Consider the following 16,109-nt stretch of genomic DNA (forward strand, 5'->3'; position numbering starts at 1 on the left):
ATATATATATATATATATATATATATATATATATATATATATATATATATATATTGTGCAGTCACACTACATATGCACACCTCTATACTTTTCCACATCAGCATTCACATCCCTTCCTAACTCCTCAAGACTCATGTATTGCCACTCTCAGTCGCCATGACCTCACTCTTTCACTGTGTCACACACTCCAACTTCTAATATTTCACTCCTTTCTCTTTTCCTGACTTTGCCACCCCCAATATTTCCACCACACTGAATTATCTAAAGTCATTTAATAAAAAAATAAATAAATAAAAAATACTACTTGTCACTCATCCTTTCATCATTACTGTTCTCTTTAAGCACTACTACTAAACATGGCTACTCTGACATACTATGTCACCACCATGATGAAATTGTCAAGGCACAAAGTGAAGCAAACTGGCTATGTTGAGGGAGGCGGTGACCACAATTCCTTGCAATAAAAAGGACCAGTTGCTAGTTGTATTCTAGAATGCCATGTGAATGTCATTTGACACTTCAAGGTTGGTAGGGAACACGGCTATAAGGGAAAACAAACAGGGAACCACTCCCCTCAAAACTAGATCCCTAAATCTCAAAACTGTTTGTTTTCTTTAATAGCTTCACTTCTTATAAATTTTAATAAAATAAAATCGCTAGAAAGAGAATAAAACTTTGTTATTTTGATAATTTCATATTTTTCAATTATGGATAAATAATCACATTATACTTTTAAGTAAAGATCCTGCAGTTAAAGAAGAATGGCGTTCGTAGAATATTTAGATGGTCAATCATCTAGATATTCACTGAGGCATATTTGGCAATTCCTTCATTATTGCAGATCATTGAGTAAAGTTACTCGTATTAGGAATTACATTTCTGTATAAGATTTAAGAATTACTTTATCCATATGCGCATTGCAATATGCAACATGCTAATAATCAAGAAATGGGACAACGCTTCCTTTAAAGCTGCATCTCCAGAAGGAAAAGGTTGATAAAGAAAACATTTGGCTTCCTATAATCTATACAGTTTCAAGTATCACAACTGACTTTCCTGTGAGACTATGAACAATATATAGCACACATAAGTGTGATAAAAAATGCCTGTTGTATTTTCTTTTTTTTTTCTAAATATAAATGAAAGCTAATGTAAAGTGATTATCAAACTTTGTTGCTTAGTGGTGCACTGAAAGTGCGTACATCTTGGACTTCAACAGCGCACCGAGTCTGTAGTCAGTGTAGTGCAGGCCGACTAAAAGAAGACACACCTACGTAATTAAAAAAAAGTTAGGCGGCACACTTTCGTGATAGTCGAAACGCAGTTTGCGAATCACTGCAGTCTAGATGTAGTACAATGAGAAGTTCTCCCAATGTCATTCCCTCCCGTCAACACAGGCTCGAATTCAAAAACGTAATGCTCTCTCACCACGATTATTGTCAAAGGACACAGAGATAATTAGCCGGGTTCTCAAATGTTTCTCGTTAATAATGTAGAAATTGTGTTATTCTGTCACTAGAACTATAAAAACACCTTTAAAAACACGTGTCACTTCAGCTAGACTTACTAGAGCTTTCTGCAAGTAATTTGGATGCGGCCACAATATTTTCTCAATATGACACACACACACACACACACACACACACACACACACACACACACACATAATGATGCAGTTTTTTTTTTTTTTCACGTTATGATATTTCCCTTAAGTGTAAACCAGAGGAATATGAGAAGCTGACAGAGAGAGAGAGAGAGAGAGAGAGAGAGAGAGAGAGAGAGAGAGAGAGAGAGAGAGATGTAGGTACGCCATGCCGGTGAGTCTGTGAGAGCTGCAGGGCTAGGCTTCCCGTCAGGCAAAATAAATGAATGAAAGATAAATTAAATAAAAAAAAATGAATATAGAAAATCAAATGAATGGATGGATATATGAGTAAATAAATTAATAAACAAATAAATAAATAAACAATAACGATGCCGGTGTCGCCATAACGAAACGGATTTCAGGAAAACGAAATGAGTTTACGATAACGAAGCAGAATTCACGATAACGAAGCGAGTTTCACGATAAAGAAGCGAGAATTGCCATAACGAAGCAAGTTTCATGATAACGAAGCGGATTTCACGATAACGAAGCGGATTTTACGATAATAAAGTGGATTTTATGATAACGAAGCGAGTTTCACGATAACGAAGCAGATTTCACGATAACAAAGCGGATTTCACGATAATGAAGCGAGTTTCACGATAATGAAGCGGGAATCGCCATAAGGAAGTGGATTTCACGATAACGAAGCGGGTGTCTCCATACCGAAGCAAGTTTCACGAAGCGATGTTGAAATAAGTTTTCGTTGGCAGGGATGAATCCTTTCTCCCCTTAAAAAATCATTCCAAGCCTGCAGGAGTGTGTGGGGACAGTGGCGGTGCAACCCTCCAGCCCCTCACACTGAACAAGAGTCATCAGAAAGAAAATTTCGACAACTCACCAGACACTGCCATGGAAGGCGCACTCTTCATCCTAAGAAAAAGGTCCTTCGCATGGCAGTGTCTGGGGCATGGTGGAGGGCAGCTGTTTTCTCCTTTACAGTTAGGCCCAGAACGTGGAATTTTGATAAACCACTACACTTAATTCACCACTGTCACGGAAGGAGCCCTTATTCCCCGTTTCAGGGGTCCCTCTGACGGCAATATCTGGTGGATGGCGGATAGTGTTCTCGTTCTCTTGTTAATGATGGCCTCTTGTTGGGTGTGAGGAACTAGAAGTAGACGATCATACCTAAATGAAGAGGTAAAGGAAGAGCGGGACTTCCTGCCCCAGTCACCCTCCCCTCCACTACGCTGCATCTGTCCTCCACGTGCCAGAACAAATTTTTTTGGTTTTTAAGTTTCCGAAACGGCGCTTAATTTAGCGGTGAATAATACATCATCGTCAGTACATGAAAAATTAGTTTGGTTGATGCGTATGAGAAAATCGGTTCGTCAGTGAGGTGACAGGAGACTTTTTACCTCTGAGTGCTTTGCGTGAACCTGTGTCTTCCACAGTGCCAGCGATTTATTTAGGATAATTACTTCAGCTTGCTTGCAGTACGTATTTGAGGCGTTAGAAAATAAATAAATGAATAAATCTTAAACGATATTATACGTAATTTTTAGACTATCATCGCATAACACTTACTGATAACTCTGGATTCGACGGGAACCAGGACAACCACCTGTTCCATTCTCTCTCTCTCTCTCTCTCTCTCTCTCTCTCTCTCTCTCTCTCTCTCTCTCTCTCTCTCTCTCTCTCTCTCTCTCTCTCTCTCTCTCTTCGAACACACACACACACACACACACACACACAGGTTCACTACAAAGTTCATAAGCAGCTAATGAAATAGTAAAGTTTAATAAAGTATCAGTTTTGCATCTGAAGTGGGACGATCACGAAAAAGTGGGACAAACATTAAAAAAGCGGGACATTTTGCTACAAGCTGTACAAACGTTGAAAAACTGGACTGTCCCGCCTAAAACCGGAACTCTGGTCACCTTACGCAGAAATGAGGATAACTAGTAGTATGAGGGAACAAAGAAGCGGTTGTTATGAATAACTTCAGAGACCCAAGTCTCGGTGACGAAAAGAAGATAAAGTTTAGTGGAATGGAAGTGGTGCTCTACAAATTGAAAGTTAGATCTTAGACCACAGATGTTATAGAAGTTAATATAGAAAAATCTGGAGGTAGAGGTGGCATCAAGACACCTTAGGATTAAAATTGTTGGACAGTCTGACTGGCCTGGGTACATACATTTATGCCCCTCTCCTCAGATGGAGACTCCAAGGCTGTTCCTTTTTTTTTTTTTCGATGTTTATAATTCTACTTTTGGTAATAAGAGTGTGCTAAAGTTTATAGTATAAGTAATGTAGTAGCTATAGTATACTAGTTCGTCTTTAGACTGCAGGCTGCAACTGGACTTAGTATATGGGACATGGAAGAAAACAGACAGGAGATATGAGGAGGATCAGCAACAGATATCAGCTATGTAGGTTGTTAACCTTCTAGATTAGATTAAAGCTCATGACTTTGTGGCATATCAGTTTCAGTATAACTAGAATAATCTTTTGAAACCCTAACCGTACATATAAATAAGAGGTAGGTCGTTGAATTCCAAAGTCACAAATGAATTTGATTGTAGATAACTCATTATGATATCATTAAAAGTTCTTAGAGAGACCTAACCGTGAGCACAAATGAAAGGGCAGGGATGGGAATATTTGACCTTCTAACTCAGGCCAGAGGTCACGAAGCGGAAGCAAGGGCGACTGGCCTGTAGTCACGAAACGCTCGCTTACGTGAATCCAAAAACAGTTCAGGATTCAATCTAGAATTGGGTAAGAGTTAATTTACCAAATAGAAAACTACGTATTGGTAACGCCTGTGAGGCTTATGCCGCCCAAGGTGCTCCCTAGTGTTGCTAAAACAAAAGACAGACTTGGTTGCAGCTTATGTGTTATTTCACTACACTCGGCCACCGCACTGAGTTTCCCACTTTCGTTTGGTGATCCCTCAGCGAACAGGAATTAATACAAGGAAAATAAATAAATAAGAAGAAATAAAAAGAATAATAAAATTATAATGTAAATAAAATAAATAAAAATCTTTCGTAAAATGAAAAAAAAAAAAAATCATTGTTTTACAAGTAAAACAAAGTATCACGAAAATAAGCTACTACATTGAGGGTGCATCAAGAAACAAGATAATACTCAGAAATGCTAAAAAAAAAAAAAAATTGTTGCATAGAATGAGGGATGGGAAACAGCATGCATTTTCAGGGGGACGTGAGAGCATTGGCAGCAAGAGGAGCAAAGATTCGTAAAAGGAAAAAAAAGAGTGGCAGAACTGAAAGCAAAATGGGACGAGTAACCAGGAGTAAAAAAAAAAAAAAAGAAAAGAAAAGATAAAAAAGACATTTGAGGGGTGAGAGGAGTGCGAGAGATAAAGCATGGCTGGAGGCGCCAAGTAGTAAAGATGCTACCAGGAAAAGTGGAAAAAATGATAATGTTCTAAGATTTATTTATTTATTTTTTTTTTTTTATTCAGAGTTAAATTAACGCTACTTCATTATACTTAATTATAATGTCACAGTTTGATCTCGTGATGAGTTCTATTTGTGTCTGGTACAGGTGCGAACTTCAATATTTTGCCGTGTGACCTTTCTCAGCTATGCGTCTGTCATGTGTGCGGCAGATTCTTCCCGGATCTGGTCACTCAGGCTAGTAACATTGCATCCTCAGGTAATCTACAAGCCTAAGGGATAATAATCGAGAGGGTCGTTACTGAAAACGTTCCTTATGAGTAACCTCAAGACGTTTTTTTGAAGAACACCGTCTTGTATATTAGGCAAATAGACATTCAGCAATTCAGAACTACTTTAAAGTCACTAGTGGTGAGGCATTTGTTCAGCAGTTCGATCATATTCCTTACAACCTAACCAAAGATTGTGCAACGTTCTTTCAAAAGCTCTTCATCACTTAACCCAAAATACAAAATTGATGGTTTCTCTCTAACGATGCAGAACAGGGTTAAGTTAGCTTCAAGTGTAAATCGCGTGCAATTTCATCCAACAGCAAAACTATCGTGAACACAACAGGGCGTGTCTTGGTTGTTACGTGGTCTGTTAATCTTGTGTCTGTTTTACTTACTAGTGTTTTACTTAATTAAGACTGAAAACACTGCTATTGCGGGTTAGTTCTTTTTATCCATTATCGCGTTTAGGTGTACACTAAGTCGTTCTGTAACTTGATTCTAGAATACTGCTGAATATGATTTAAAGAAGTAGTACAAACCTTGTACAGCTACATAAGTAGTACTAAATGTAGATTTCTCTCTCTCTCTCTCTCTCTCTCTCTCTCTCTCTCTCTCTCTCTCTCTCTCAAAAGGCTTTGAAATATTCTGTGGAGCCATAAAGTAGGAGCCATAGAGTGAGACGGGGAAAGGGGACTTGAGGAAATGAGATGATCAGGGTATGGCAAGTGGTGTGTAATTCACCAAGGCTTAATCACGAGCAGACCCGCAACCATTACCCTCTCAGAGCGACCTCAGAGCTCATTATTATATTGGGTAAGACTGTGACCTCACACACACACACACACACACACACGACACATCTGTCCCCTGACCATGCTTGTCACCGGTAAAATCCGAGGTGACCAGCCCCTAGTGGGGTTCAAACCTACGTAAGCCAGCCATGGCGGCCAACACGACTGGACCCCTTTACCACTGAACCTCGTTGAGCCACGAGGCAGTGTATGTGTGTGTGTGTGTGTGTGTGATTCACCTACGGTCGTCTGCTGGTCACCCAGCCAGCCGTTACCCTACGGGAAGAGCTCGTAGCTCATAGTGACCGATCTTTGGGTTAGGACTGAGACCACTTACACACCCCACACCGGGACAGCGAGGTCATAACCCCTCGTACCTCCCGTACCTACTTGCTGCTAGGTGAACAGGAGCTACACATTAAGAGGCTCGCCCGTTTGCCTCGCCGTGCCCGGGATTCGAACCCGGGCCTTCTTGGTTGTGAGCCGAACGTGCTAACCACTACACTACGCGGTGTGTGTGTGTGTGTGTGTGTGTGTGTGTGTGTTCTGCGAGAAGATTTCAACAGACGAGGAGCTAGGGAGCAGATTTAAAAGGTGGTGATGGATGGCAAGGAGTTATGGAGCAGGACGGAACGTGTGCCTAGGAACTGGCTGTCTGATAGGAACAGGTCAAGAGCTGACTGGATCAGAAGCCGTAATAATTGTGAGCAAGACGAGGGGTGAGGATGTCCACTACAGGGAAAACTGGTAGATAGGAGCTGTGTAAGTAGGAATGTGAGATAAGGCTGGGTTCACACAAGCAACATTTTGTGGTCAGCGGTCGCCACAAAAAAAAAAAAAAGTCAGATATAGAACACATCTATATGGTTCCATTCACACGGGCAACTTTTTATGGCAGCCACAAAAATGTTGCGAGTTGTGGCAAGGGGAGCCATTTTTCCGACCACACCACTGTGGCTGGCCACAGTGGCCAGCGATGGAAGCCGTTATTTCAAATGGCAGCATACACACGAGCCACTACTGGTAGTTGCCACTCTGCCTTCCGCTGCTTTCTCGCTGTCTTGTCCTGTAAGAGGGAAGAATGGCTAAATAGTTGTTTGACAGTGAAATATTGATCGCAAAGGTGGAAAACAGACAAGCACTTCATGATTTGAACTGAAGGAATTCAGCTCTGTAAACAATGTATGGAATGCTCCATGCAATAATCTGTTGTTAACTATGGGGTGCACCCAATACTTTTTGCGCTCTTTGCGCTTCACCTTCACAAAAAAAGCAAAGACAGATGCTATTTCCACGAGATCCATTGTGACACTGACCTTACTTGTGGCCGCCACCGAGTGGCTCGTGTGCACGATACTCCTACTCACCATTTTTTCGTGGCGATAATTTTTTTGTGGCGCCAAATTTCTATGGTGGCTACCGGGTACAAAAAGTTGTAAATTAAGTTCCGAAAAAAAAAAAAAGTACCTAAATATCGCATAATTGCTTTACTGGTAGATAGAAGTTGTGTAGGCAGGAATGCGGGCTAGAAACTGAATGAGAGTTGAAAATGAGTTGAAGACGGCTGGCTAAAAGCGGATTGGAAGTTAAAGACGGGTGGCCAGGAGCAGGCTGAGAATTGAAGACAGATTAATGGGAACAGGGTGAGGGCTGAAGGTTAGCAACTGAGAACAGTTTAAGAGCTGAAGACGAGTGGGTAAGAGTAGACAGATCTAAAGACGAGTCGGTAAGTTAATGATAGGGAGTTAAGAAAACAGACTGAGAGCTGAAGGCAGAACAAACTGAGGACGGGTAAGTAAGAACAGGCTGAGATCTGTAGATAGGAAGCAGCTTGACAATTGGGGGGCGGGTAGATGAGGGTAGGCTGGGGACTGGGAGCTGGAGGGTGAGGGCAGGGTCGGGGATGGGTGCTAGTGGGTGAGGGCAGGCTGGGGGTTGGGATAGGTGGGTGAAGGCAGGCTGGAAGCTGGGAGCTGGCGAGTGAGTGCCGGCTGGGGGTTGGCAGCTGGCGGGTGAGGACCGGCTGGGGGCTGGGAGCTGGCTGGTGAGGGCAGGGGATGAGGTCGGAGCGCTTCCAGTCCACAGCGGGTTTGAGGCTATGCTTGGCGTGTCCCCATTGGTCCTATTGATCACGGCTCGACTGCCAGATACAACTCCTTGACACTCCCACTCTACCTAACCGAGAGTTGAGTTTATGGAGATGAAGTCGCCGCATTAGTGACGCTGGAAACGTTCGTCAAGAAGGAACCGTAGCATTGCGGAAGGTAGAGAGCGGAAAGAAAAATAGAATTCATATGTAAAAGTGATGCAGATAGAGGGGTTGGCACCTTACAGCAAGATGGCCGACGCTCCTGCTTCTTTAGTTATCGCCCTTTCCTTTTCGTAACCCTCCCATTCCTCGTCGTGCTTCCGTGACATTTTTCTACCGAGAGCGACCCTGTGGAGGAAGAGACCAGTGAGAGTCGGTTTGTTGGTTGGGCTTGAAAAGAAAGATATATGGTTTTGCTTTTTCATGTAGTTATACTGTATCACTTAACTTGAATAACTCACCACTGCCATTAGCTGTCTTCCAGCCTATGACTGCTATGTTTTCTGTTCTAAATAGCATGCCTTAACAAAAAGCTAATGAATTTCAGTTTCCTTAAAAATAAGACAGGAAGAAATTGATTCTCAAGCAGTGGCAGATGAGTGGAACAGACTCGGTAATCAGGTTGTTAGTGCTGAGTCATTTGGGAAAGTAGACGAATTTATGGGTGAGGATGACAAGTGAAAATAAGTACGCATATTTTTAAACAGGGACTGCCACATGTAAGCATGATGACTTTTTGCAGCTTCCTTTGTTTTCTTACGTTCTTATGTTCTTGACCATTTAATTAACTAAAGACTAACCAACTGCTTGAATATTTTACTTTTTAACTCTCCCTTTTAGCTTTCCGTTACTTTTTTTTGTGTTCTTTTATCTTGTGTTGTTGTAATGCGCTTTGAGAATTACATGTATAAGTAACTGTAAAGTGCATGATCAAATAAACAGTCATAAAACTACTACTACTACTACTACTACTCGTAATAGTAGTAGTAGTAGTAATAATAATAATGGTAATAATAATAATAATAATAATAATAATAATAATAATAATAATATCAAGCTTAACAAAGTAAGATTTGAGAAACAGATAGGAGATAACTAGTTCTAAAATAGACGGGTAGATGAATGGAATACATTCAGTAATCAGGTTAATGCCGAGTTAATAAGGAACTTTTACGAAAAAAAATAGACAAATATATGAATGGGGATGACAGGTGGAAATAGGCAGGCATGCTTTATACATGGACAACCATACATATGGAGGCCTCACGACTTCTTGCAGTTTCCTTTATTTTCTTACGTTCTTATATTGTTATGTAACTATATACATAGTCAAGACAACCACATGTACTATGACCAAACCTTAGCTAAAACACATTCAAAGGGAGATTCGAGTGGTTTTTTTTTTTTTTTCTCACAGTATTTAGGTATCGATTCATACATATGAATTATGAATTATGAAAATTTACACACATCTTTGAAGGCGCAGGGCAGAATGGGCATGATAAAAAGAGGAAGACAGAGAGCATTCTATCCATATATAAATATAAAATCGGTTATGTCACTGTGTGGGGTGTCTGTCTGTTCCTGATTTAGTGGCCGAACCTCTGGACCTATCGAGATGAAATTTTGAATGGTGGTCCATCTTCAACTGGGGAGTGACATGGGATATGTACTATGTAATCTGTCTCCCCCCCCCAAAAAAAAAAAGTAGCCAATCAACCAACTGTTTGACTAAAATAAAAGAACTTGTAATTTTTAGGAATGAGCTTGGAGTTAGGAAGGAGCTTGAAGTTAAAAGAAATGATCTTGGATTTGATAGGGAAATTGGGCATAAGTAGAACTTGAAAGAGGAGCTTAGAGTTAAAAGAGAGGAATTTAAGAAAAAAGAACTTAGATATAGATAAACAGATAGATTTATGTAGATACATAGCTATAGGTAGAGAAAAGCCAATTAAAAATGGACGTAAGTTTTAAGTTTCTAAAAAGTACCTAACTATCGCATGATTGCTTTATTGGAAATCATAGATATTATATATAATGATATATTATACATATTATATATAATAATCACTTATTACAGCACAAAAAAGGAAACACCAAAGGTACACTTACTGCTATTATAAATTACCTAAGAAAATTTAATTAATCCCAATTCAAGACACCTACCCCATTTTTTTTTTTTTTTCTCCGTCGTCTACTAACCGTATCCACTCGTGCTCTGCGACAGGGGTGGGCGTGGTGATTCTGGGCATCTGCTTCTGCTGTATTCGACGATGCTTCAAGAAGAGACGCACCAAGAAGGGCAAGGATGGCAAGGGCGCCGACATGAAGAGCGTCCAGCTGCTGGGATCTGCTTACAAGGACAAGGTGATACACACACACACACACACACACACACACACACCTGTACACATACACACACCGCTAGCTTTAAAATATACAATGAGTAAGTGAATAGTTTAAAAGCGTTAGTATAATAATAATAATAATAATAATAATAATAATAATAATAATAGTTTTATTTCACAATCAGGCATATCTTAGGGCACCGTCACAATAACATTTTCTGTCAATTTTTTTTTTTTTTTTTTTTAGTCATCTTTCTGAAAATCGGCAGTTTCTTGAGCGCGCCCCGTCACACACCCAAAGCCGCTCGTCTACACTTTCGTCGACAGTAAACAAACATGGCTCCTCTGGCACACAGGCAACCAGTTACTGCTCTGCATTTTATTACAAATTTTGTAAATCGTAGACGAGCCAAACGAGCTAAAATGGTGTCCAGCGTGAAGGAGTAGAGAAACAGAGACCTTCCAAAAGGGTAAACGTCTATCGAGTCATTCGAGCCAAAGTTTTCTGTTATATATATCCATAAGTTAAATGTAACGACTTGTGAAATAAGTGATTTTGTATTTTTCTTTATTTGAAATTTATTTATTTATCTATTTTGTAAACAATAAGGTTTACTTAGCATATCTTTATATTATAAACAATGAATTTTCATTTGACAACAAAAGTTGACGATAACTCTCCTCCGTGAAGATGATCACTTTGGTTTGACGATGCAGACGGGAAAAAGATGAAGGAAAGAGGCAGAAATTGGTGGAAACCAGAGTTGACGAAAAGAAAAAAAAAAAAAAAGACGGAAAATGTTCCAGTGAAGTGGTATCTTCTTACTATGGAACTCAGAAAAAAAAATAACTATATACTTATGAACTACACTAAATATTATTGTATTGTGGACTTTATTATAGGTTATAGAGCAGCCTCAACCACTCCTGCTGGATAGGATATGTTTACACACACACACACACACACACACACACACACACACACACACACACACACACACAGGATGACTGGTATTTTCCTTCACGCAGGGAGACATGGAGGAACTGACAGAGAACGCGGAGGACATGGCTGAAGAAGGCGAAAGTAAAAAGAGCGAAGAAAAACTAGGACGACTAAACTTCAAGGTACTCAGTCACTGTTTTCTAAGTTATCTCTATCCGTCATTGTTCTTTAAGTTATCTATCTCTCTCTCTGTCTATCTAATTATCTATCTATCTATATCTATGTATCTATCTATCTATCTATATAAATATATATATATATATATATATATATATATATATATATATATATATATATATATATATATATATATATATATATATATATATATATATATATATTTCTTTTTAGTGCTATGAAAGTTATTTATCATTGTTTTCTAATTTGTTTCTGTTTGTCACTGTTCACCAAGTTACTTTTAATTTTCAAAGCACTGAAATGCTACTGCTTGTCATCGTTCTCTAAGACAATTTCTATTCTTTAATGTTTTCTAAAATTGTTCTAAATGTTGTCTATGTTCCTTATATTGTTTATTGTTCTGTAAATAGCTTGTATTTTTATTTTAACTTTTCTCTAAAGTACATTTGCTTCTCTCTTTTTTTTTTTTTTACTAAGTTACTCTGTTTATCTCTTTCTTGAGTCACTTTCTTTTTTTTTTTTATCATTGCTCTGAATAATTTTTATTTGTCTTTGTTCTTCAAGTCAAATGTACGAGTATATTATCACTGTGTTTACATTACTTCTGCCAATGTTCTTTAAATTATTTCCATCCATCACCTTTCTCAAAAATACTTCTATTCGTTAGTGTACTCTAAGTTACTTCTATTTGTCACTTTTCTGAATTATCATGTCACTTTTCTCTGAGGTACAAAGTACATTCGTTAATGTACTCTTAGTTACTGTATGTCACTGTTTTCCGAATTATCATGTCACTTTTCTGAGGTACTTATATTTATCACCGTTCTCAGAGTTATTTCTATTTAAGCCAGACAGATTTAGTTTTGATTCAAAGCTTTTCTTAAATCACTCATTTTCATAAATGATGCCCTTTCTATACAGTAACTTGATACAGAAAAGACTGGAACGTCTTACTGCATAAAGCAACATCTCGCACACTAAGAACACCGCTGGGACCAGAATGAAGTCTTGGATTACACACTCTACCACAATGAATTTTCCCCTTCTATAATACCGATCACATTTCTTTTGTTGTAAAGTCTTTTCACCTAATTTGCTTGAGCGCATCTTTATTTTTACCAATCCTAAGATCAATTACTTTCTTGCTTCAAGAAATGTGTGTGTGTGTGTGTGTGTGTGTGTGTGTGTGTGTGTGTGTGTGTGTGTGTGTGTGTGTGTGTGTGTGTGTGTGTGTGTGTGTGTGTGTGTGTGTGTGTAAGCAAGAGATGAAAGTGTTTATATATTTTTTTACAGAAAAAGTTAGCTTTTTTCCCGTCGGTATTTTTGTCTTCGAAGATAAAAATGATTACATACGTACATTTTATACTTTCAAGCAGTAAATAAAAGGTAATTAATACTCTCTCTCTCTCTCTCTCTCTCTCTCTCTCTCTCTCTCAGCTCGAGTATGACTTCAACTCGAACAGCCTGAGTGTGACGGTGATCCAGTGCGAGGAGCTTCCCGCCCTGGACATGGGAGGTACCAGTGACCCCTACGTTAAGGTGAGGCGTGGCTGCAGTTGTCGGGGTGTGGTGTCGGCAGGCATGAGGAAAACATGTAATAAAGTGTTGATATAGATTGCACAGGTGTAACATGCAGGAAAATGTTCACATAGATTCCGTAGATTCCGCAGGTATAACATTTAGAATTTCAGGCTGTATTTTTTGCTTACACTTGCAATAGTGGTAAAAAAAAAAAAAAAAAGAGAGAGAGAAAGAAAAAAGTACATTATCTTTTATATGTATAGGTTAACAAGTCTCCTGAAGATTTGTGTACTTCTGCTACAAGTGTTACATATATTTAGAGGGTAGTCATCTTATCAGGAAAATTATACGAGTACCTGTCTGGTGTTTTTGGTCCCAACAGTGCAACAATTAAATTAGCAGCATATTAAAGCGAGCTTTAATATGCTGCTCTTCATGTTTGCACTAACTCTCTGATTGTTAATGACAATATGACACCTGTATCTTGATATAAGAACCCCTAGAAGATTACACTAAGCGAAAACAAAACTATATTTACCAGATTATTTGAGCAACTCGATTACTCCTTTTGCCGTTAATTTTGTCTCTCGAAACTATCCTCATTTTGTACAGTATCATTTTATCATGCCGCGAGGAGTTTTGATAATTAAACTGTTAACACGTGTGGCAAGAAGGACTTGTACATGGAATATGGGATAACCACGTCTCTAAAAGGATGTACTAACAAGTGTGTCTTTGCAGGTGTATTTGCTGCCAGACAAGAAGAAAAAGTTCGAAACGAAAGTTCACAGAAAAACACTGAATCCGGTGTTCAACGAAACCTTCACGTTCAAGGTTACTGACCTCTGTTCATCCTGGTTGTCCTTGCCCCCAACCCTTCCCAGTTTGTCTGTTCGTGTGTCTGTGTCTATGTTTGTCTGTTTGTATGTATGTATCAGCTTTTGTGTCCCTTCAATGTAGCTTCCTATCGAATGACTGCAGGATGATTCGGAAAATATTTCGAGCCAATGCATATTTCCTCCCTTCACTACCACCACAAACCTCCTTCAGGGTTTGTGCCATGCCTGTCGTCTGCCCAATTTTGGTTCTCGAGGTTACTCACATTGGATTGAGATACGAACCGAACCATCTTAAGAAGGGTGTGAATGTTCAAGCGTGATGTGCGGTAAGGAAATCTTTGCACCAGATCATAGCACTTGGCAACACTGCAACAGAGACTTCACACAATTATTACGCAGAACAATAGCAGCTGAGGTTATCATACAGATGTATCATTTAGCTCTTAAGGTCCATTATATTGTTTCAATGATGTAATTAAAGTAAAAATATAATAAGGGTGATTGATACTATGTAAATCTTAAGACAATTGTTTAAGTACACTGCTGATAACTTTCAAAGCAGATAAATGCTACACAACACCCGCACTTGAGCAAATCAGATTTCCAAAATACTGCATGCCTTTACTTCTGAACCAGCCTCGCCTTCATGTTCACTGAGGTCAATTGGCAAGCTGACGTACAGGGAGTCACGTTCAACCAGGGTCGAGCTAAAATCAAACAAATCCTTAGTCCCTTTGACCACGAATGGCCCCATGACACTTTATGCTTCATTTCAGTAAAGCTAAACTGAGCAAAATTCAAACTCCAGGCATTAAAACATTTGACATATTATATCAAATTATATTGTTACTGTCATCTGCTTTACTTACCTGTGTCGTGACTGGTGCCTTCACTCTGCAATCGCTGAGGAAAAAAAAAAAATCCAAATGACGACTAATGATAACAATCAAGTTTCTGAGCTTCATTATCATTGTAACACACAAATAATTAAATAAATAAATAAATAAATAAATAAAATAAAGAGTCCGGTTCTACATAAACTATAGTATAGCAACTGCTGGAAAGGAAAGTACTCCAAACAGAAAATTACATAAAACAGTAATGATGATAATGATGATGATGATGATGATGATGATGATGATGATGGCAATGATAATAATAATAATAATAATAATAATAATAATAATAATAATAATAATAATAATAATAATAATAATAATAAAAATAATAATAATATAAAGTAATAATAATAAAAGTAACAACAATAATAACAGGTATAAAATTGTCATGGAGACATTTCTGAATCTCACGCTCATTTACTCTTTATAGTTTGTACTCGTAACAATGCTTACAGGAGATTACACAGCCTAACTGCACCTTGGCTTCGATATCATTGCTTATAATTAAATGAAAAGAAATGCAACAAGACATAATAAAAAATAAATAAATAAATAAACAAGTATAAACAGTCGTGGAACAAATAAAGGTAGTAAAATGAGGCAACTATATGAGCGCTGCTGAGAATTGGCATAAAAAAAGAAAAAAATAATGATAAAAAAAAAAAAAAATGAAAAATTTAATCTCGATCTTCAAGGTTGAATTGGAAACGCACCACAACAAACAGACACCTGATATGTCCCCACAAAGATGATTAATTATGCTTAGTGACATTGCTTGGAAGTGTACATACAACTCGTTTTATATTCGCATCACTACGGTGTAAAGTTACAGCAGTGAAAAACATTTGCAATACTGTACATGTAGGTGTACATTTATATGCGACAAGTATACTCGTATATGCTAATCAGCACAATAACAAAGCTTGTCAAAACGCGTATCAAAACTAGGAAATATTGATCACTAGTACGTAGAGTGATGGTCAGGAGATAATAAAACTGTTGCTCTCATTTCCATTATATTCAGCGTTTTTCCCTAGGCTTAAAACCTTGTCAGGATTTATCAGTTCTTAAGTGATGTAGGGAGATTATCAGCAAATAAACATATCATTATGCATATCATTAAGGCAGATAGGGAATGACGCATCCATTACATATATATATATATATATATATATATATATATATATATATATATA

The 16,109-nt window shown here is 38.3% G+C and overlaps 1 protein-coding gene across 12 annotated transcripts in view; it reads left to right on the plus strand.

Moving 5' to 3' along the window:
• LOC135104927 (synaptotagmin 1-like) overlaps positions 1 to 16,109 on the plus strand; it is an 88,903-nt gene that overhangs the window by 38,692 nt on the left and 34,102 nt on the right. For all 12 annotated transcript variants that reach the window (XM_064012689.1, XM_064012693.1, XM_064012699.1 and 9 more), the window contains 4 exons: positions 10,393 to 10,532; positions 11,543 to 11,638; positions 13,092 to 13,193; positions 13,917 to 14,009. In XM_064012689.1, the coding sequence (XP_063868759.1) occupies positions 10,393 to 10,532; positions 11,543 to 11,638; positions 13,092 to 13,193; positions 13,917 to 14,009 (431 nt within the window). The remainder of the gene's footprint in view (positions 1 to 10,392; positions 10,533 to 11,542; positions 11,639 to 13,091; positions 13,194 to 13,916; positions 14,010 to 16,109) is intronic.

Source organism: Scylla paramamosain, chromosome 11, assembly GCF_035594125.1.
Source record: "Scylla paramamosain isolate STU-SP2022 chromosome 11, ASM3559412v1, whole genome shotgun sequence".
NCBI classification, from domain to species: domain Eukaryota; kingdom Metazoa; phylum Arthropoda; class Malacostraca; order Decapoda; family Portunidae; genus Scylla; species Scylla paramamosain.